Source organism: Lithobates pipiens, unplaced genomic scaffold, assembly GCF_037356315.1.
Source record: "Lithobates pipiens isolate NorthernLeopardFrog02 unplaced genomic scaffold, aLitPip1_a1.2 Scaffold_8, whole genome shotgun sequence".
In the NCBI taxonomy this organism is placed as follows: domain Eukaryota; kingdom Metazoa; phylum Chordata; class Amphibia; order Anura; family Ranidae; genus Lithobates; species Lithobates pipiens.
Window position 1 is genome coordinate 681,415,964 of NW_027507903.1, and position 24,292 is coordinate 681,440,255.

Consider the following 24,292-nt stretch of genomic DNA (forward strand, 5'->3'; position numbering starts at 1 on the left):
GAGGCCAAGGTGATCAGCTCTTTCAATTAACATGTATAGTTCAGAATCAAACAAACCAGGAATAGTATTTGCATATTTCCTGGGAGATATTGTGGCTAAATATTACTGTTCCATTTTAAGTAATCCAAGCCACATCCTTAAAGAGGAAGTAAACCCTGATGAGTTTACTTCCTCTTTCATTCCCTGCAAAGGCAAAGCATAATGGACTACTATGCATCGCATAGTAGTCCATTATGTGTCACTTACCTGACACAGGAGCCAGCGAAGTCACCGCTGTCCCCTGTAGTCCGCCGCATCCATCTTGTTGGTGGGGTCTTGCAGCTCCGTCGCTGTCATTCGGCGAAGCCGCGATGATGTCACTCCCGCGCATGCGCACGAGAGCCGACACGCGCGGCAGCTCCGTCGTTGAGAATGCCGCGCTCAGTGTGCCTGCGCGTCGCTGTCTACGGCGCATGCACCGTAGACAGTGGTGCCCGTTTTCGGGCAAATATCTCCTAAACCATATAGGTTTAGGAGATATTGCTTGGACCTACAGGTAAGCCTTAATCTAGGCTTACCTGTAGGTCAAAGTGGTTTGTAAGGGTTTACAACCACTTTAATGTCCTTTATTTTCTTGGTCATCCTGTGCCCCTAATAGACACAGGGTGACTTAGACATAGGAGGTGCATGGGGAGCTGAAGCAAGGGTTCCCCGACCTCTCCAAGGGATTCTGGGTTCCACCAGCCCCTCACCCATAGTGATTCCCGTCACACCGTCAATCACTGTCATGCTTCTATGTAAGGGTGGGGAAAAGCCACAAAAACTTACCTGACCCACTGACCTCCAGAGTGCACCTCATTTCCAATGTACACATTTGGCCTGCACACGGCACTATTCACTGAGAGCATGGCAGGAGAACCCCCAATCCATACCAAGCCCTTTTGTGTCAGGTATGGATTTTGAAGGGAACCCCACACCAAAATGTAAAAAATGCTGTGGTGTCCCGCCCAAAACCATACCAGACCCTTATTCGAGCATGCAGACTGGCAGGCCAGGAAAGAGGGGGGGGGGTGTGAAACTTTTGGGGTTTGTACAATAATTTGTCAGTGCGCTGGATGATTTTGGATAAATGCAACAGACTGCCATACATTGTGCATCTTCCACCCTCCCCCAACCATATACCCCATGAGACCTCCATCCATGATCCTTGACACACAGGTATTACCTTCCGTACTTCTTGTCCTTCCTCTATGGAAAGCCCCTGTGAGCAGGTCCTCCTATTTATCTTGTCTTCCATTATTTTGTTATTGTATCGTCTCCCTTTGTAGTTTAAATCACGGCACACCTTGTTGGAGCTCTATTAATCCTGAATAATAATAAAAATTATATTGTTTCTTAAGCATTTATTTTATTCATGTAGTTTATCGACAATCCAAGCTAAGAAAGAAAACATTAAAAAGTATTTTTGTCTTTAAAATTAATTATGAGTTTATTCATAAACAATCAAGGGTGTGTGTCCTATTCTGACATCGAAAAGATTCTGAATAAGTAACCTGAGAGCTGAGCTCAGCCTCGCCCTGTGCAGACGAGTTGTAACCGAGTCTAGAGACTTTCAGTTTCGTTTCTCTTCTGCTGTCAGCGATGGCGTCTGGTGATCTGAGAGCTGAGTTGGAATGTTCCGTCTGTCTGAACATTTATACGGATCCTGTAATGCTGATATGTGGTCACAACTTCTGCCGGGTCTGTATTGATGGTGTGCTGGATACACAGGAGGGGTCTGGAGGATATTCCTGTCCTGAATGTAGAGAGGAGTTTCCGGATCGGCCTGCACTGCAGAAGAACATGAAACTACGTAACATAGCAGAGACTTTCCTGTCTCCTCAGCCAGATCAAGAGGAGTCCGGGGTCTTCTGTACTTACTGTGTGGACTCTCCTGTACCTGCTGTTAGATCCTGTCTGCTCTGTGAGGTTTCTTTGTGTGATAAACACCTGAGAGTCCACAAAAAGTCCCCAGAACACGTCTTATGTGACCCCACCTTGTCCATGGAGAGCCGGAAATGCTCCGTCCATAAGAAGGTCCTGGAGTATTACTGCACTGAGGATGAGACCTGTGTCTGTAAGTTTTGTGTGACTGGAGAACATCAAGGACACCAAATGGAGATGCTGGATAAGGCTTCTGAGAAGAAGAAGGAGACGCTGAGGAATGTTCTGCAGAAACTTCTGACAAAGAAAGTGGAGATGGAGGAAAGAGTCCAGAGTCTGCAGGAACACCAGAGGAAAGTAGAAGAAGAAGCCGCTGGTGACACCGAGAGAGTCACTGCCCTGTTTAGAGATCTCAGGAGACGTCTGGAAGACCTGGAGAAGAGAGCCCTGAGGGACATCTCTGGGAGGGCAGAGCGGATCTCCATCTCCATCCGGGATCTGGAAATAAAGAAGGAGGAGCTGTCCAGGAAGTTGCGTCACATTGAGGAGCTGTGTAACGTGACGGATCCACTGACTGTCTTACAGGAATCAGACACAGGTGACTTGTGTGATACTGAGGATGGAGATAATGAGGACAGAGAGAGACATGAGGAGCTCCTCCATGATGGAGGGGGTCTGGATGTGGCGGGGGTCTTACACACAGGTTTATCTGATATAATAACAAAGGTAAATGTATACTCCTATATACAGGGAGCTGCAGACATATTACTGGATGGAAACACAGCTCATAAATATCTACAGATATCAGATGACAGGAAAACTGTATCCAGGTCACATAGAAAACAGAATCACCCACAAACACCAGAGAGATTTCAGGATGATCCTCAGGTGATGAGCAGTCGGAGTTTCTCCTCGGGGAGACATTACTGGGAAGTGGATGTCAGGGGTTCAAAGAGCTTGAGAGTCGGAATGTGTTACCCCAGTATAGATAGGAGAGGAGAAGAGTCCAGGATTGGAGATAATAACAAGTCCTGGGTATTGGACAGGGAAGGTAATCAGTATTGTGTGATACATGACAGTAAAGAGATCCTCTTACCCACCAATCTCTCCAGTAACAGAGTCAGGATAGATCTGGATTATGAGGCCGGGCGGATCTCCTTTTATGATCTGTGTGACCCGATCCGACACCTCCACACCTTCACCACCACCTTCACTGAGCCCCTCCATGCTGGGATATATGTATGGAGAGGACGTATAAAGATAAGTGGGAGGAATCGGGAGATGTGAGAACTCCACCCAGAGTCTGGTAACATCGCAGGGACAGTCAGTAGGATTGGTTTCTTTGTTCAGACAATGCTTGGAAGAAGTGGTGACTCCTGGGAAAAGTATGAGGGCTGTCATTGCGGGCCTCCTTATGAAAATGCTAGTTACCCGGCTTTGTACTTGTTCCAGCTCAAACACTGGGGCACTATCAAATCCAAAGCATAGACATGACAGCCAGGGAACTAGCATTCTCAAAGGAAGAGTATAGCAAAGGCAGCCCCATAATTCTCTCATGACAGTTGTCCTTTTACCCCTTGCTGACCATCATCTGTATATATACGACCTGTAAACAAGAGGTTATACTAAGGTTGTGGCCACAGAAACCGGTGATCGGCTGTTTTGTAAAAGTAATCTGGGTGGCTTTACAATGTCCATTCACTTTTGCAACAGACTATCCTTCCTCCCGTCACTGCCTGCAGGGTTTTCCAGGCTCTCCCAGTTCTCCCGGGAGCCCGGGATTGTGGTAAGTGTCCAAGACGTAATCATGCTGAGGAGATGGAGGAACAACAGTTCTGCGATCTCCTCTGGGATGACTTAATCCAGAAGTGATAATGATTTCATCACTTCCAGTTTCAGAGCTTCTCCTCTGCCCTCTGGAGGTCAGGAGAGACATTGGAGGGTGTAATAGACCATAAAGAGGACCTGTCACCTGCCAAAAGCTATCACAGGGGTGCTAATCGGTGACGGTTATTTTATTCCTCGCTTTCTATCAATGTCGGTCGTTTTCACAGTCCTGGAAATGCATGTCTCCTGCATACAGGACAGAATTCTGGGAAATCTCTGCCAGAAAACATGATCAGGAATGAGTCTGCCCAATCTTATAGGGCACTACTGGTCTGTTCTTGGAGGTTTCTTTTGTTTTCAGCATGCCACTGCATCATTTAACCACTTCAAGACCAAAATGTTTCACCCCCTTCCTGCCCAGGAAATTTTTTTACACACTGTACCCAAATTTATTTTATATATATATATATATATGTATATATATATATATATATATATATATATATATATATGTGTGTGTGTGTGTAATTTAAAAAAAAAACAGATAGAGCTATTGGTGATATTTAAATCAGATTTTTTTTTTTTGTTTCTGTTATAAAGTTTAGCAAATCAATAATCTTTCATCGTAAATTTAGGTCAAAAAGTATTCTGCTACATTTCTTTGATAAAAAAAAAGGCCATATTATGGTACATTATTTAGTCTGTGTGAAACTTATAGAGTATACAAACTATGGGATATATACGAGGGGTCTTTAAAAAGTTTCTGCACTTTTATATTTTTGTTGGAAACTGAAGTAATTGGTATAATAAATATTATTTTACCTATGTATTAATATGTCTATTCCTATAGTTAGCTAGTCTATTAAAACTCTGACCACATGTTACTATTGATATAAAAAAATAATACAAGGTTAGCTATGAAACAAAGCACACGGCTTAATAACAAGGTCTTATTTATTTCCCAAGAAAATAGGAAATGCTGACACAAAATACTAAATAGATATTACAAACATATGCCAACAAAAAGCATCATATCAGAATATCAAAGATAGCTATGACTAAGCACCGTGTTCGGTGTGAAACATGTCAGCGGCTGTGCAGTTAGTCTGTTTACCAGCCTAGATGCTATGATTTTAATTACATTTTTGAAATAAAGTTGAATAATTCGGAGTGCGGCTATCCAGCTACATCTTTTCTACTTCAGAATATCAAAGATACTTATCGAAAAGCTCTCTCCGAGGCTTTGTATCGTCAGGCTCAAAATGGTGGAGAGCCATGTGGCTCAAGATACAGAGAGCTCTTGGACTTGTTCAGTCCTTTTATACTTCAAACATACACCATCCAAACCCAACCCCAGTGCCATCCCATCTAGACTTTTGACAAATCACAGTATTTATGGGGCAGTCCTTCTCAACAGATTATATCACTGTCTGTCCTGCTGTACTTTGGCCTCTAGGGGCAGCATTGTCCATGTCAATCCTTAGGTGCCTGTTGATCCTTTGATCTTTGTCACCCGCCGTCATCAATCATCCTGTCAGCCATGGTCCCTTTCAAGTTTGCGTTATAGCAATAGACGGTCCGGAGCCAAGAGCTGAGAAACAACATCCCAGACCGCCACCAGGAAAGCAAATGCTTGGTTGTATCAACCAGAAAGAAACTCTTTTAGAACCATGGAATTGCAAGGATCAGCCTGGGTGATCTTTGGGAATAGGAAACAGATATGTAACAGATTCATGACAGATGCAATTCAAACTCTGGATAATACCAAAACACTGTTACCCATAAACGCAGTAACATTGGCAGAGAAACTCCAGAAATATGACATTAGACCATGTTGCTATCCAACAGAAATTCTGAGGGGGGGGGGGGGGTGGAGTAGTCATTGGTCATGTCTGAGAGTGTCATGTGATTGGTCTGTCTGGCAAGCTGGCTGACCTTGCAGTTAGGTATAAGGCCCCTTTCACACGAGGAGGATACACTGGAAAGACTCTGCTAGCTCAGCGGGAGATTGCTCCATGGATCCCTGCTGAGCAGGCAGATGACAGGTCTGTTTCTGCTCACTGTGCAAGAACGGGCCCCCCTGTTCTCTATGGGGAGATCGGATTAAAACAGAGAGCATGACCATTTTCATCCGATCCCATCTGATCCAATCCGTCTAGTTTCAGCGGATCTTGTCATATTGTATGGCAGGCGGGTGTCAGCGGACACATATCCACTGACAACCGCCTGCCTATGGAAGTCAATGAGTGGTCCGCTAAGATCCACCTGAAAAACGGACAGGCTGACCGATCACATGAAAGGGGTCTAAAGCACTTGTACACACGGTCGGAGAATCTGTTGGAATGTGTCCCATCGGACCGTGTTGTCGGATAATCCGACTGTGTGTGGTATGTATCGGACTGATTCCGTCAGAATATCCATCGGACCCAATTTTCCAACTTGTTGGAAATATTTTCCGACCAACTGGTTTGATCGGACATACTCCGATCATGTGTAGAGAATTTTGATCGGACCAAGTGCCACGCATGCTCAGATCAAATTCCTACATCAAAGCTATTGGCTACTAGCCTGAATGTAGTCCCATCGTAACAAAATTACGTCATCACGTTCTGAAAGATCGCATTTTTCGACAACTTAGTCCGACCGTGTGTATGCAACAGTTTCGGACAAGATCCGACGGGCAAAATCCGACGGACAAAATCCGATGGATTTGGTTGTCGAAATCTCCGACCGTGTGTACAGGGGCTAAGAGTTGTCACTCTGTGGTGAAGATGTCTGCGAAACGTATAAAAAAAATGCGGAAACTTTTTAAAGAACCCTCATATTTTTAAATTGTTCAGTCCTGATGTACTGACGGCCAATCTAATTTCCTGAGGCCCTAAAACCTCAGCACAGTACAAATATCCACCAAATGACAATTTTTTTGCAAAGTAGACAGTCCAAGGTATTTAGTAAGAGGCATGATGTGTACTTTCTCTCACAATTTTTTGGAAAATTAAGAAATGAAATACAATTAGCATTTTTTCACAAAGTTGTCATTTTAAAAAGGTTATTTCTAGCACACAGCACAGGTATACTTAGTATTACAACATAAACACACTTTGCCACCCCTTCTGAGTATGGAGATATCATATGTGTGAGACTTTTTCGCAGCTTAGACACATAGAGGGGCCCAAAATCCAATGAGCACTTTCTGGCTTTCAAGGACCATAAATGTTGTGTCTCATTTTTCGGCTATCTATCCTCTTTTCTGAGTTACTGAAGTGCCAGGACAGGAGAAACATCCACAAAGCAACACATTTTGGAAAGAGGCATGGTGAGTCTTTTTAAAATTTCATTTTTTGCCACATGTTTTTGGAAAATGCAGAAAGAAAATTACATTTATTTTACACAAAGCGTACAAAGTCAATTAATAAGATATTTTGAACACGCAGCATAGATGTACTTACAATTACACCACAAAACACATTCTACAACTCCCAAGTATGGAGATATAAGTAAGACCCCCTTCAGGTAATACATATGGTAAGACCCCCTTCAGGTAATACATATGGTAAGACCTCCTTCAGGTAATACATATGGTAAGACCCCCTTCAGGTAATACATATGGTAAGACCAGGGCTCAAGTCCTGTGGGAACTCATGGGAACGGAGTTCTTGTACTTTTTCCACAACAGGAACTTGGTTCCCGTTAGCAGCCGTGTCCTGCAAGACTCTGAAGTATGTGAGCTGTGTGGTAGGTGTTACACCAGCAGCCACCGACACAGCTCGCAATGGTAAGTGCCGTACACCTGACTATTCAGGCATTGCCAGTACGGGGCCCCATGGCAGCTTCTGCTTCGATCCACCTGTCAATCACAGCTAGCTGATGGGTAGATCAGGTCCCTGCTGCTAAGAGATTGTATTTAGTCAGACCTGTCGTGATGTGCTCCCCCTCCCCCAGTCTTCTGCATACTTGCTCTGTGTGTCCCGCTGAATCCCCCCCCTCCTCTATCTTCAGTGCCATATGATGAGAGAACCCAGAGGAGGAGCACAGCTATTCTGCTCACAGGACATGCAGGGAGAGAGGTGAGCTGAGGGAGGAACATCAGTTTGGGGTGGTAAGCTGAGCACAATACCTGGCAAAGTTTAATGCCAGGAGGAAAGTTTATGTGGAAATATGTGAAGGGTTGGAACAGCAGCGAGTGTGTGTTGGAGCCCTGCAGAGTTTGCACCCCCCCCCCCCCCCAAGCTAACATACATCTCCTAAGCAGGAACACATCACTATCTCCCCAAGCATTCTGTCCAGATAATGTGCACTTCATTTATGACCTTTCCGTTTAACCCTGTGTTATCCAAACTCTGTTCAATGAAAAGTGTAAACTCACCACATAAACACTCTATATACAAAATAACATCCCCAATAAAGATCAGAACATGATTTTCACATTTGCATGGAAGCACAATTGACTGAATGCTGATTATTCAGAGAATTACCGTATTTATTGAGGATTGTTTTGTTTTTAATGTACTAACCATTAAGCTTCATACACACAATATGAAAATTGGATGAAAAATACCACTTTTGAAGCGTTTGTGCATATGAGCGTATCGTTTTTTTTGGTGGTGGAGTGGATCTTGGGTGGGAGTTCCCACACTTTTTTCCCCAGGACTTGACCCCTGGGTAAGACCCCCTTTAGGTAATACATATGGTAAGATACCCTTCAGTCTACCTTAACTGGAGTTAAACCTACTTTATGTGTCTGAATACTACCAGTGAGTAGCTGATCCCTACAATATTCCAACAATCTCAGAAGATAATGGAGCGCGGAGTCTTGTTTTAGTGCCAATAGCGGCACTACTGTTAAGATTTTATATTAGGCTGTTTTATTGAGATGTATGTGGACCGGTGTCCTATTATATACAGTCCCCCATCGAATAGTGTCCGCTGTGTACTGCGCATGCGCAGTACACAGCACACACAGATTCCGAAAATAGCCGAGGATGAACGGCGCCTGCGCCGTGAGTCCAGGTTCTGCCCCCACCATCCAAGTGGACATAGAGTTGGATGGTGGGGCTACCACCTCCACTCACGGCGCAGGCGCCGTTCATCTTCGGAGATTTTCCGAAGCTTCTTCTGCTCCGTACTGCGCAAGTGCTGCGCATGCGCAGTACGGGGCGGACTCTATATGATGGCTGGACTGAATATACCAGAACACCGGCCTGGCCTGGGTATGACCGACAGCCATCTCTGTTTTGTATTTACACTTAAAGTGGTTGTATACTCAATTTTTTAACTTTTACCTACAGGAAAGCCTATAATAAGGCTTACCTGTAGGTAAAAAAAATATCTCCTAAACCTGTACGGTTTAGGAGATATTCCCTTCGGTATGTGCCGCTGACTGCAGCGGCGCATGCGCACAAGGGGATTCTCGGCCTGAAAATCCGGCAGTGGCCGACCGGCCGGAATGAAATCTCCCGCGCGCATGCGCGGGAGTGACGATATAGCGGCTCCGGCCACTCACAGCGCCGGAGCCGCGATACCCGGAAGAAACGCAGAGGGAGCATGTCAGCTCCCTCGGCGTGGATTGGGCCAGATGTCGGGGCCTCGTTCTAAGGTTAGTATTTCATAATGAGCTAGTATGCGGTGCATACTAGCTCATTATGCCTTTTGCTTTGCAGGTGTTAAAAAAATAAAATAAAAAATTTGCGGGTTTATACCGCTTTAAAACCCAATAAAAAGAATTTGAAAAAAAAAAAGAAAAAAAAGTAAGCTGTTGCGTCCCAAATCCACCACTAGATGTCACCATACTGTTAACTAAAATGATAACTTGATGCACTTCAATACAAGACATAGAAATACATGGAAGTGGGCGGAGCAACAACTATGTGCAATATATGATATTTCACTGATCATCAGGATTACATCCACTATGCTATTATTATTATTATTATTATTATTATTATTATATTGTTATTATTATTAATATTATTATTTTTACTACTATTAATATAATATTATTGTTATTATTATTATTTTTATTATTTTTATTACTACTACTACCACTATTATTTTTATATTTTATTATTATTACTAATATTATTATTATTATTACTATATATTATTATTATTATTATTATTATTATTATTAATTTTATTATTATTATTATTATTATTATTAATAATATTACTATTATTGTTATAATAATTATTATGATTATTATTACTATTAATATAATACTATTATTATTATTATTATTATTATTTTTATTATTTTTATTACTACTACTACCACTATTATTTTTATATTTTATTATTATTACTAATATTATTATTATTATTATTATTATTATTATATTATTATTATTACTATATATTATTATTTATATTATTATTATTATTATTATTATTATTATACATATTACTATTATTATTATAATTATTATTATTACTACTATTAATATAATACTATTATTATTATTATTTTTATTACTACTACTACCACTATTATTTTTATATTTTATTATTATTACTAATATTATTTATATTATTATTATTATTATTATTATTATTGTTATTATATTAATATTACTATTATTATTATTACTATAATTACTATAGTATTATTATTAGGAGTAGTAGTACTATTATTTTTATTACTATTACTATTATAATACTATTCTTCTTCTTCTTTTTTCTGCTTCTTCTTCTCATTTTTCTTCTTCTTATTATTATTATTAGTTATATTATTATTTTTATTATTACTACTACTATTATTATTTTATTATATTATTATTACTAATATTATTATTATTATTATTAATAAGAGGAAGTGTGGGAGTCTCCTGGAAGGGGGTGTCAGGTAAATAATACATCCTCCTCTGCACCACCCCAGACTTTGCATGCATTTATCCCTTGCAGTGTGGGAGGAGCCCAGTGCCCAGGGTCAGGCAGCCAATCAGACGGAATCTGCTGTCTGTACCATGGATAATCTGGTACACGGTGCTGTACACTATAATGGTGATGTGATGTGTGTCAATGAGTTTTTATAATAATAAATGCTGATGAATGCAGAGCTACCCATCCTATGAAATCACATTCATTCTGTCCAAATGGGGACAAACATGAATGTCATTAAGGTGTTTTCCATCCTGGTCGACTGTTATTCATTCATAGAGAATATAATGGATCAGAAAAATACCACATTGTGGCCATTAGATGGAGCCGATGAGCTTTGTAAATACGTTTTGCAGGCGGACCTGATCAGAGGGTCCATTCATCCCTATGGACAGGGGGTTACATAGTTACATAATTAGTCAGGTTAAAAAAGACACAAGTCCATCCAGTTCAACCACAAAAAACAAAAAAAACAAAACAAAAAAAAAACAATAATATCATACAATCCCATATCCCTGATTCTATACCCACAGTTGATCCAGAGGAAGGTGATAAACCCCAGCAGAGCATGATCCGATTTGCTAAAGCAGGGGAAAAAACTCCTTCCTGATCCCCCGAGAGGCAATCAGATTTTCCCCGGACTTGTTAATCATCAGCTCCATCTAGTGGCCATAATGAAGTATTTCCCATAACCACTCTTTTTTTTTTTGCGAATAAATAACATTCGACCTGGACAGCAAATGGCCTAATAACATTCCGTTTGGCCCCGATTCCCACAGAATGGAGGCACGACCCCTCATACGCCACGTCTTTTATTTATACTCCTCTAGGTGTGGTCTGCTTTTCTGATTATAATCAGTCCTGGAATAGAGGGGGGTGGGCAGTGACAGGTGGAATGCCCCGGAACGGTTCCCATTATTCCTCCATTGTGTGTTCATTGCAGAGCAATGAAAGGTCATCCAGAGCCAACATACCAAACTGACCCCCCCCCCCCAAGATATATGAGCATTATGTGTCAGAAACCACTCCCCCCCAAAAAAAACAATGAGCACTAACCTGCATGATTACCCCCTAAGCAAAAATGCCCCTCCTCCCAGTACAACACCACGCTCTGCTGAAATACCTCCTCCCAGCACAAATCTCTACCCCCCTCCACCCCCAGCACAAATAAATTATATGGGTGGGGTTTATATGGGGAGGTTTATATGGGGGGGTTATATTGGGAGGTTTATATGGGTGGGGTTTATATGAGGAGGTTTATATGGGCGGGGTTTATATGGGCGGGGTTTATATGGGGAGGTTTATATGGGGGTTTTATATGGATGGGGTTTATATTGGGGTGTCAGGAATACTCACAAATCCATGCGCTTTCCCAACGCAAGTAGAAACATGTTGCCCTTTAGCAGACGTACGCTAGTGGTATTAATCACTAAAGATCCCCCTCTTACACGTCTGTAAAATGTGCGCCAAATCACGGCAGGTTTTGCTATGTTTGCAGTGTAAAAAAAAAGTGCATCTGCTACCAATGATACCTCAATGATGCATCAATGATACCCCAATGATACCTCAATGATACCCCAATGATACATAAATGATGCCCCAATGATACCTCAATGATACCCCAATGATACCTCAATGATGCCTCAATGATACCTCAATGATACCCCAATGATACCTCAATGATGCCTCAATGATACCTCAATGATACCCCAATGATACATAAATGATGCCCCAATGATACCCCAATGATACCTCAATGATGCCTCAATGATACCCCAATGATACCCCAATGATACCCCAATGATACCCCAATGGTACCTCAATGATGCCTCAATGATACCCCAATGGTACCTCAATGATGCCACAATGATACCCCAATGGTACCTCAATGATGCCACAATGATACCCCAATGGTACCTCAATTATGCCTCAATGATACCCCAATGGTACCTCAATGATGCCACAATGATACCCCAATGATACATCAATGATACCCCAACGATACCTCAATGATACCTCAATGATACCCCAATGATACATCAATGATACCCCAACGATGCCTCAATAATACCCCAATGATGCCTCAATGATACATCAATGATACCCCAATGATGCCTCAATGATACCCCAATGATACCCCAAGCCCCCCACACACATTTTCAGTTTCCTGGTATCAGGTGTCAGTGCTCTGCCTCCTATCACAGGATCCGCACACACAGATCCTGGGGGGCGGAGATGTAGACATCTGTCTGGGGGTGGGGCTCTGATGTCATCCTCCCAGCAGGAGCCCGGGAGGGAAGAGGGAAGGAAGGAAGGAAGTCTCCCATGCTGCTGAGATGAGGTCAGTAATGGAGGATTGTACAGATACTGACCTGAGGGGGGGGTATTGAAATAATTGTACTATGGGGCAGACGGCTGCTCCTTCCATGTCATGTGGTGTGGTGAGCCCATAATGTAATGTGGTGAGGTGTGCCCATATGTGGTGTGGTGTGCCCACATGCAGTGTAGTGTGTCCGTGGTGTGGTGTGCCCGCCATGTAATGTGTTAAGGTGTGCCCACATGCAGTGTGGTGTGCCCATAATGTAATTTGGTATGTTGTGCCCATATGTCATGTGGTGTGCCCACATATGGTCAGGTGTGCCCATTTTTCATGTTGTGTGCCCATAATGTGGTGTGGTGTGCCCATATGTTGTGCGGTGTGCCCATATGTCATGTTGTGTGGTGTGCTGTGCACATATGTCATGTGGTGTGGTTTACCCACATGTTGTGAGGTGTGCCCACATGTAGTGAGGTGCGCCCATATGTAATGTGGTGTGCCCATAATGTAATGTGGTGTGGCGTGCCCATATGTGGTGTGGTGTGCCCGCCATGTAATGTGCTGAGGTGTGCCCACATGCAGTGTGGTGTTCCCATAATGTAATTTGGTGTGGTGTGCCCATAATGTAATTTGGTGTGGTGTGCCCATATGTCATGTGGTGTGGTGTGCCCACATGGGGTGAGGTGTGCCCATTTTCATGTGGTGTGCCCATAATGTAATGTAGTGTGGTGTGCCCATATGTCATGTGGTGTGGTGTGCCCACATGTGGTGAGGTGTGCCCATTTTTCATGTGGTGTGGTGTGCCCATAATGTAATATGGTGTGTTGTGCCCATATGCAGTGTGGTGTGCCCATAATGTGGTGTGGTGGGCCCATATGCAGTGTGGTGTGCCCATATGTCATGCGGTGTGGTGTGCCCATATGTCATGTGGTGTGGTGTGCCCATATGCAGTGTGGTGTGCCCATAATGTAATTTGATATGGTGTGGTGTGCCCACATGTGGTGAGGTGTGCCCATATGTCATCTGGTGTGGTGTGCCCATAATGTAATATGGTGTGGTGTGCCCATATGCAGTGTGGTGTGCCCATATGTCATGCGGTGTGGTGTGTCCATATGTCATGTGGTGCGCCCATAATGTAATATAGTGTGGTGTGCCCATATGCAGTGTGGTGTGCCCATATGTCATGCGGTGTGGTGTGTCCATATGTCATGTGGTGCGCCCATAATGTAATATAGTGTGGTGTGCCCATATGCAGTGTGGTGTGCTCATAACGTAATTTGGTGTGGTGTGCCCATATGTCATGTGGTGTGGTGTGCCCACATGTGGTGAGGTGCGCCCATAATGTAATGTGGTGTGGTGTGGTGTGCCCATATGTCATGTGGTGGGGTGTGCCCACATGTGGTGAGGTGTGCCCATTTTTCCCTTGAAAAAGTTCTTCAGTCTCGGGGAACCCCTGCTAAAAATTAGAAATCTACAACTCATGATACATTAGTGTGATGGTCAGTGGGAAGAATGGTCCTTACACTTGTGGTCATTGGGAAGAATTACCTCCTTACAGATAGTTAAAAAGATCAATGGTATCAGTGGGAACTTATCCAAGAGGCACAAATTTCCCAATAATGAAGTAACCTCTGGAGGAACCCTAGTTGAGAAAAACCGGTCTAGGGTTTTTTTTTTTTTTTCTTAAGTTTATTTTCTGATAGAACCTTGGAAACAGGGGGGGACAATGGGGTATGGGATATTCCAAGACGTTAGGTATCGATAGCAGCTCAGTAACAGGTAGACTGGGACAGACTATATCTTTACGACTGGGGACCATAAAGTAGGTTTAGCTCCAGTAAAGGTAGACTGGAGGGGGTCTTATCATATGTATTACATGGAGGGGGTCTTACCATGTGTATTACCTGATGTACTGATAACACTCTACCCAAATTATGTTTTTATCATTTATTTTTTTAGATAGATAGAGCTAAAAAAAAAAAAAAAATGCCTGAAAATTTAGATTTTTTTTTTTATCAGTACATTGGGTCAGGTAATAGGCATGGTAAGACCCCCTTTAGGTAATACATACGGTAAGACCTCTTTTAGGTAATACATATGGTAAGACCTCTTTTAGGTAATACATATGATAGGACCCCCTTCAGGTAATACATGTGGTAAGACCTCCTTCAGGTAATACACATGGTAAGACCTCCTTCAGGTAATTCTTATGGTAAGACCCCCTTTAGGTAATACACATGGTAAGACCTCCTTCAGACACATGGTAAGACCCCCTTCAGGTAATACATGTGGTAAGACCCCCTTCAGGTAATACACATGGTAAGACCCCCTTCAGGTAATACATGTGGTAAGACCCCCTTTAGGTAATACACATGGTAAGACCTCCTTCAGGTAATACACATGGTAAGACCCCCTTCAGGTAATACATATGGTAAGACCTCCTTCAGGTAATACATGTGGTAAGACCCCCTTCAGGCAATACATGTGGTAAGACCCCCTTCAGGTAATACATGTGGTAAGACCCCCTTCAGGTAATACACGTGGTAAGACCTCCTTCAGGTAGTACATGTGGTAAGACCTCCTTCAGGTAATACATATGGTAAGACCCCCTTCAGGTAATACTTATGGTAAGACCCCCTTCAGGTAATACTTATGGTAAGACCTCCTTCAGGTAATACATATGGTAAGACCCCCTTCAGGTAGTACATATGGTAAGACCCCCTTCAGGTAGTACATATGGTAAGACCTCCTTCAGGTAATACATATGGTAAGACCTCCTTCAGGTAGTACATATGGTAAGACCCCCTTCAGGTAATACATGTGGTAAGACCTCCTTCAGGTAATAGATATGGTAAGACCCCCTTCAGGTAATACATGTGGTAAGACCTCCTTCAGGTAATACATGTGGTAAGACCTCCTTCAGGTAATACATATGGTAAGACCCCCTTCAGGTAATACATATGGTAAGACCCCCTTCAGGTAATACATATGGTAAGACCTCCTTCAGGTAATACATATGGTAAGACCCCCTTCAGGTAATACATATGGTAAGACCAGGGCTCAAGTCCTGTGGGAACTCATGGGAACGGAGTTCTTGTACTTTTTCCACAACAGGAACTCGGTTCCCGTTAGCAGCCGTGTCCTGCAAGACTCTGAAGTATGTGAGCTGTGTGGTAGGTGTTACACCAGCAGCCACCGACACAGCTCGCAATGGTAAGTGCCGTACACCTGACTATTCAGGCATTGCCAGTACGGGGCCCCATGGCAGCTTCTGCTTCGATCCACCTGTCAATCACAGCTAGCTGATGGGTAGATCAGGTCCCTGCTGCTAAGAGATTGTATTTAGTCAGACCTGTCGTGATGTGCTCCCCCTCCCCCAGTCTTCTGCATACTTGCTCTGTGTGTCCCGCTGAATCCCCCCCTCCTCTATCTTCAGTGCCATATGATGAGAGAACCCAGAGGAGGAGCACAGCTATTCTGCTCACAGGACATGCAGGGAGAGAGGTGAGCTGAGGGAGGAACATCAGTTTGGGGTGGTAAGCTGAGCACAATACCTGGCAAAGTTTAATGCCAGGAGGAAAGTTTATGTGGAAATATGTGAAGGGTTGGAATAGCAGCGAGTGTGTGTTGGAGCCCCTGCAGAGTTTGCAACCCCCCCCCCCCAAGCTAACATACATCTCCTAAGCAGGAACACATCACTATCTCCCCAAGCATTCTGTCCAGATAATGTGCACTTCATTTATGACCTTTCCATTTAACCCTGTGCTATCCAAACTCTGTTCAATGAAAAGTGTAAACTCACCACATAAACACTCTATATACAAAATAACATCCCCAATAAAGATCAGAACATGATGTTCACATTTGCATGGAAGCACAATTGAATGAGTGCTGATTATTCAGAGAATTACCGTATTTATGTTTATTGAGGATTGTTTTGTTTTTTATGTACTAACCATTAAGCTTCATACACACAATATGAAAATTGGATGAAAAATACCACTTTTGAAGCGTTTGTGCATATGAGCGTATCATTTTTTTTTGGTGGTGGAGTGGATCTTGGGTGGGAGTTCCCACACTTTTTTCCCCAGGACTTGACCCCTGGGTAAGACCCCCTTTAGGTAATACATATGGTGACACCCTTCAGTCTACCTTAACTGGAGCTAAACCTACTTTATGTGTCTGAATACTACCAGTGAGTAGCTGATCCCTACAATACTCCAACAATCTCAGAAGATAATGGAGCGCGGAGTCTTGTTTTAGTGCCAATAAGATTTTATTTTAGACTGTTTTATTGAGATGTATGTGGACCGGTGTCCTATCATATACAGTCCCCCATCAGATAGTGTCCGCTATGTACTGCGCATGCGCAGTACACAGCACACACAGATTCCGAAAATAGCCGAAGATGAACGGCGCCTGCACCGTGAGTCTAGGTTCTGTCCCCACCATCCAAGTGGACATAGAGTTGGAATATAAAAGAGCCCAACGCAGCGAGGCCGAGCCCAAAGCGTGGCGAACGAAGCGAGCCCACCTCCACTCACGGCGCAGGTGCCGTTCATCTTCGGAGATTTTCCGAAGCTTCTTCTGCTCCGTACTGCGCAAGTCCTGCGCATGCGCAGTACGGGGCGGACTCTATATGATGGCCGGACTGAATATGCCAGAACACCGGCCTGGCCTGGGTATGACCGACAGCCAGCTCTGTTTTGTATCTACACTTAAAACCCAATAAAAAGAATTTGAAAAAAAAAGTAAGCTGCAGTGTCCCAAATCCGCCACTAGATGTCATCATACTGTCAACTAAAATGATAACTTCATGCAGTTCAATACAAGACATAGAAATACATGGAAGTGGGCGGAGCAACAACTATGTGCAATATATGGTATTTCACTGATCATCAGGATTACATCCACTATGCTATTATTATTATTATTATATTATTATTATTATTATTATTATTATTATTATTATTGTTATTATTACTAATATTACTATTATTATTATTATTATTATTATTATCATTATTATTAGTAATATATATATATATATATATATATATATATATATATATATATATATATATATATATATATATATATTATTTATATTAATATTATTATTATTATTATTTTTATATTTTATTATTATTATTATTATTATTATTACTATTATTACTATATTATTATTATTAGGAGTAGTAGTACTATTATTTTTATTACTGTTACTATTATTATAATACTATTCTTCTTCTTCTTTTTCTGCTTCTTCTTCTCATTCTTATTATTATTATTAGTAATATTATTATTTTTATTATTACTACTACTATTATTATTTTATTATATTATTATTACTAATATTATTATTATTATTATTATTATTAATAAGAGGAAGTGTGGGAGTCTCCTGGAAGGGGGTGCCAGGTAAATAATACATCCTCCTCTGCACCACCCCAGACTTTGCATGCATTTATCCCTTGCAGTGTGGGAGGAGCCCAGTGCCCAGGGTCAGGCAGCCAATCAGCGTGGGGGGTGAGAGGGGGCTGCGGCCCCGGGCGCAACATTTGGGGGGGGCGAAATCCCACGCCAGTGTGTGTGTCCCTTACTCCGTCCTCCTAATTTTTATAATAATAAATGCTGATGAATGCAGAGCTACCCATCCTATGAAATCACATTCATTCTGTCCAAATGGGGACAAACATGAATGTCATTAAGGTATTTTCCATCCTGGTCGACTGTTATTCATTCATAGAGAATATAATGGATCAGAAAAATACCACATTATGGCCATTAGATGGAGCCGATGAGCTTTGTAAATAAGTTTTGCAGGCGGACCTGATCCGAGGGTCCATCCATCCCTATGGACAGGGGGTTACATAGTTGGTCAGGTTGAAAAAAGACACAAGTCCATCCAGTTCAACCACAAAAAAAAAACAAAAAACAATAATATCATACAATCCCATATCCCTGATTCTATACCCACAGTTGATCCAGAGGAACGCGATAAACCCCAGCAGAGCATTATCCGATTTGCTAAAGCAGGGAAAAAACTCCTTCCTGATCCCCCGAGAGGCAATCAGATTTTCCCCGGACTTGTTAATCATCAGTTCCATCTAGTGGCCATAATGCAGTATTTCCTAAAACCACTCTATTTTTGCGACTAAATAACATTCGACCTGAACAGCAAATGGCCTAATAACATTCCGTTTGGCCCCGATTCCCACAGAATGGTGGGACGACCCCTCATACGCCACGTCTTTTATTTATACTCCTCTAGGTGTGGAATGCTTTTCTGATTATAATCAGTCCTGGAATAGAGGGGGATGGGCAGTGACAGGTGGAATGCCCCGGGACGGTTCCCATTATTCCTCCATTGTGTGTTCATTGCAGAGCAATGAAAGGTCATCCAGAGCCAACATACCAAACTGCCCCCCCCCCCAAGATATATGAGCATTATGTGTCAGAAACCCCCCCCCCCCCAAAAAAAAAAAAAAAAAACAATGAGCACTAACCTGCATGATTACCCCCTAAGCATAAATGCCCCTCCTCCCAGTACAACACCACGCTCTGCTCAAATACCTCCTCCCAGCACAAATCTCTACCCCCCTCCACCCCCCCCAAAAAAAAAACCCTCCTAGCATAAATCTCTACCCCCCTCCACCCCCAGCACAAATAAATTATATGGGGAGGTTTATATGGGTGGGGTTTATATGGGGAGGTTTATATTGGGAGGTTTATATGGGCGGGGTTTATATTGGGAGGTTTATATGGGCGGGTTTATATGGGGAAGTTTATATTGGGAGGTTTATATGGGTGGGGTTTATATGGGCGGGTTTATATGGGGAGGTTTATATGGGCGTGTTTATATGGGGAAGTTTATATTGGGAGGTTTATATGGGTGGGGTTTATATGGGCGGGTTTATATGGGGAGGTTTATATGGGCGTGTTTATATGGGGAAGTTTATATTGGGAGGTTTATATGGGTGGGGTTTATATGGGGAGGTTTATATTGGGAGGTTTATATGGGCGGGGTTTATATTGGGAGGTTTATATGGGCGTGTTTATATGGGGAAGTTTATATTGGGAGGTTTATATGGGTGGGGTTTATATGGGCGGGTTTATATGGGGAGGTTTATATTGGGAGGTTTATATGGGGAGGTTTATATGGGCGTGTTTATATGGGGAAGTTTATATTGGGAGGTTTATATGGGGAGGTTTATATGGGCGTGTTTATATGGGGAGGTTTATATTGGGAGGTTTATATGGGTGGGGTTTATATGGGCGGGTTTATATGGGGAGGTTTATATTGGGAGGTTTATATGGGTGGGGTTTATATGGGGAGGTTTATATGAGGAGGTTTATATTGGGAGGTTTATATGGGGAGGTTTATATGGGCGGGGTTTATATGGGCGGGTTTATATGGGGTGGTTTATATGAGGAGGTTTATATGGGGTGGTTTATATGGGCGGGGTTTATATGGGCGGGTTTATATGGGAAGGTTTATATGGGGAGGTTTATATTGGGAGGGGTTTATATGGGGAGGTTTATATGGGCGGGGTTTATATGGGCGGGGTTTATATGGGGAGGTTTATATGGGCGGGGTTTATATGGGCGGGTTTATATGGGAAGGTTTATATGGGGAGGTTTATATGGGCGGGGTTTATATGGGAAGGTTTATATTGGGAGGTTTATATGGGGAGGTTTATATGGGGAGGTTTATATTGGGAGGGGTTTATATGGGGTGGTTTATATGGGGAGGTTTATATTGGGAGGTTTATATTGGGAGGTTTATATGGGGAGGTTTATATGGGGAGGTTTATATTGGGAGGTTTATATGGGGAGGTTTATATGGGGTGATTTATATTGGGAGGTTTATATGGGGTGGTTGATATGGGAGGTTTATATGGGCGGGTTTATATGGGAAGGTTTATATGGGAAGGTTTATATTGGGAGGGGTTTATATGAGGAGGTTTATGTTGGCGAGGTTTATATGGGTGGGTTTATATGGGGGTTTTATATGGGTGGGGCTTATATTGGCGGGTTTATATGGGTGGGGTTTTATATGGGTGGGGTTTATATGGGGGTTTTATATGAGTGGGGCTTATATGGGCGGGTTTTATATGGGTGGGGTTTATATGGGTGGGGTTTATATGGGTGGGGTTTATATGGGGGTTTTATATGAGTGGGGTTTATATGGGTGGGGTTTATATTGGGGTGTCAGGAATACTCACAAATCCATGCGCTTTCCCAATGCAAGTAGAAACGCGTTGCCCTTTAGCAGACACACGCTAGTGGTATTAATCACTAAAGATCCCCCTCTTACACGTCTGAAAAATGTGCGCCAAATCACGGCAGGTTTTGCTATGTTTGCAGTGTAAAAAAAAAGTGCATCTGCTACCAATGATACCTCAATGATGCATCAATGATACCCCAATGATACCCCAATGATACCTCAATGATACCCCAATGATACATCAATGATACCCCAATGATACCTCAATGATACCCCAATGATACATGAATGATACCCCAATGATACCCCAACGATACCTCAATGATACCCCAATGATGCCTCAATGATGCATCAAAGATGCCTCAATGATACCCCAATGATACCTCAATGATACCCCAGTGATACCCCAATGATACCTCAATGATACCCCAATGATACCTCAATGATACCCCAATGATGCCTCAATGATACCTCAATGATACCCCAATGATACCTCAATGATACATCAATGATGCATCAAAGATGCCTCAATGATACCCCAATGACACCTCAATGATACCCCAATGATACCTCAATGATACATCAATGATGCCTCAGTGATACCTCAATGATACCCCAATGATACCCCAATGATGCCTCAATGATACCCCAATGATGCCTCAATGATATCCCAAGCCCCCCACACACATGTTCAGCTTTCTGGTATCGGGTGTCAGTGCTCTGCCTCCTATCACAGGATCCGCGCACACAGATCCTGGGGGGCGGAGATGTAGACATCTGTCTGGAGGCGGGGCTCTGATGTCATCCTCCCTGCAGGAGCCCGGGAGGGAAGAGGGAAGGAAGGAAGGAAGTCTCCCATGCTGCTGAGATGAGGTCAGTAATGGAGGATTGTACAGATACTGACCTGAGGGGGGGGGGGGGGGGGGATTGAAATAATTGTACTATGGGGCAGACGGCTGCTCCCTCCATGTCATGTGGTGTGGTGAGCCCATAATGTAATGTGGTGTGGTGTGCCCACATGCAGTGTAGTGTGTCCATAATGTGGTGTGGTGTGCCCATATGTGGTGTGCCCACCATGTAATGTGTTAAGGTGTGCCCACATGCAGTGTGGTGTGCCCATAATGTAATTTGGTGTGGTGTGCCCATATGTCATGTGGTGTGCTTACATGTGGTCAGGTGTGCCTATTTTTCATGTGGTGTGCCCATAATGTAATGTGGTGTGCCCATAATGCAATGTGGTGTGGTGTGCCCATAATGTGGTGTGCCCATATGCCATGTGGTGTGGTGTGCCCACATGTGGTCAGGTGTGCCCATTTTTTTTATGTGGTGTGCCCATAATGTAATTTGGTATGGTATGCCCATATGTCATGTGGTGTGGTGTGCCCACATATGGTCAGGTGTGCCCATTTTTCATGTTGTGTGCCCATAATGTGGTGTGGTGTGCCCATATGTTGTGCGGTGTGCCCATATGCCATGTTGTGTGGTGTACTGTGCACATATGTCATGTGGTGTGGTTTGCCCACATGTTGTGAGGTGTGCCCACATGTGGTGAGGTGCGCCCATATGTCATGTGGTGTGCCCGCCGTGTAATGTGGTGTGCCCATATGTGGTGTGGTGTGCCCGCCATGTAATGTGCTGAGGTGTGCCCACATGCAGTGTGGTGTTCCCATAATGTAATTTGGTGTGGTGTGCCCATAATGTAATTTAGTGTGGTGTGCCCATATGTCCTGTGGTGTGGTGTGCCCACATGTGGTGAGGTGTGCCCATTTTCATGTGGTGTGCCCATAATTTAATGTGGTGTGGTGTGCCCATATGTCATGTGGTGTGGTGTGCCCACATGTGGTGAGGTGTGCCCATTTTTAATGTGGTGTGGTGTGCCCATAATGTAATATGGTGTGGTGTGCCCATATGCAGTGTGGTGTGCCCATAATGTAATGTGGTGTAGTGTGCCCATATGCAGTATGGTGTGCCCATATGTCCTGTGGTGTGGTGTGCCCATATGCAGTGTGGTGTGCCCATAATGTAATTTGATATGGTGTGCCCATATGTCATGTGGTGTGGTGTGCCCATAATGTAATATGGTGTGGTGTGCCCATATGCAGTGTGGTGTGCCCATAATGTAATGTGGTGTGGTGTGCCCATAATGTGGTGTGGTGTGCCCATATGCAGTGTGGTGTGCCCATATGTCATGCGGTGTGGTGTGCCCATATGTCATGTGATGTGGTGTGCCCATAATGTAATATGGTGTGGTGTGCCCATATGCAGTGTGGTGTGCCCATAATGCAATATGGTGTGGTGTGCCCATATGCAGTGTGGTGTGCCCATAATGTAATATGGTGTGGTGTGCCCATATGCAGTGTGGTGTGCTCATAATGTAATTTGGTGTGGTGTGTCCACATGTGGTGAGGTGTGCCCATCATGTAATGTGGTGTGGTGTTCCCATATGTGGTGTGGTGTGCCCATATGTCATGTGGTGTGCCCATAATGTAATTTTATGTGGTGTGCCCATATGTCATGTGGTGTGATGTGCCTAATTAATTAGAAAAAAAAATAAAAAATTATTAGAACCCCCAAACATTATATATATATTTTTTTCTAATTAATTTTTTAGCAACAAATACTGAATACTAGAAATCATTTATACATTGGGGTAAGTGATGCTGGTGTAAAATAATGCGGAACAAGAGCTTGCAATCTACAATGATAACTCCGGACATCCAATTCACAGTCACAAGACTCCTGGAGGATTTCACTATCAGAATAGAAACATTTCTTTATTATAATGTATTATAATTACTAATATTATATTATATTATTATACTCCTGTTGGGTCTGTGTTCTGCCCCGGGGCCCCGTGTCTTCCTAGGTTTTGCCCTCCCATGACATTACAGTAGAGCGAAGTTTGCTGATCCAGCAGCTGGGAATATCCCAGCCCCCCCTCCCCTCCCTGGAGACATATGGAAACAATGAATCTATTATACAATCAGATGGAAAGAATCTGATCCAGGAGGGGGGGGGGGGGGGTGAGGCTGCATTACCGGATCCCTGCACTAGGGGGCGCCCCAGGACAAGAAAATTCCCTTTCACACCTGCCCCCCCAGCAATAAGTGTTTTCCTCCTCCCTATACATGTTTCTCAGA

At 43.1% G+C, this 24,292-nt stretch overlaps 1 protein-coding gene across 1 annotated transcript; it reads left to right on the top strand.

Moving 5' to 3' along the window:
* Window positions 1-1,575: 1,575 nt before the first annotated feature.
* LOC143962102 (E3 ubiquitin/ISG15 ligase TRIM25-like) lies at window positions 1,576-4,238 on the top strand. The gene has a single exon (XM_077471428.1). It carries the CDS (start codon window positions 1,621-1,623, stop codon window positions 3,187-3,189), a length of 1,569 nt encoding a protein of 522 aa, XP_077327554.1. The 5' UTR covers window positions 1,576-1,620; the 3' UTR covers window positions 3,190-4,238.
* Window positions 4,239-24,292: the final 20,054 nt, after the last annotated feature.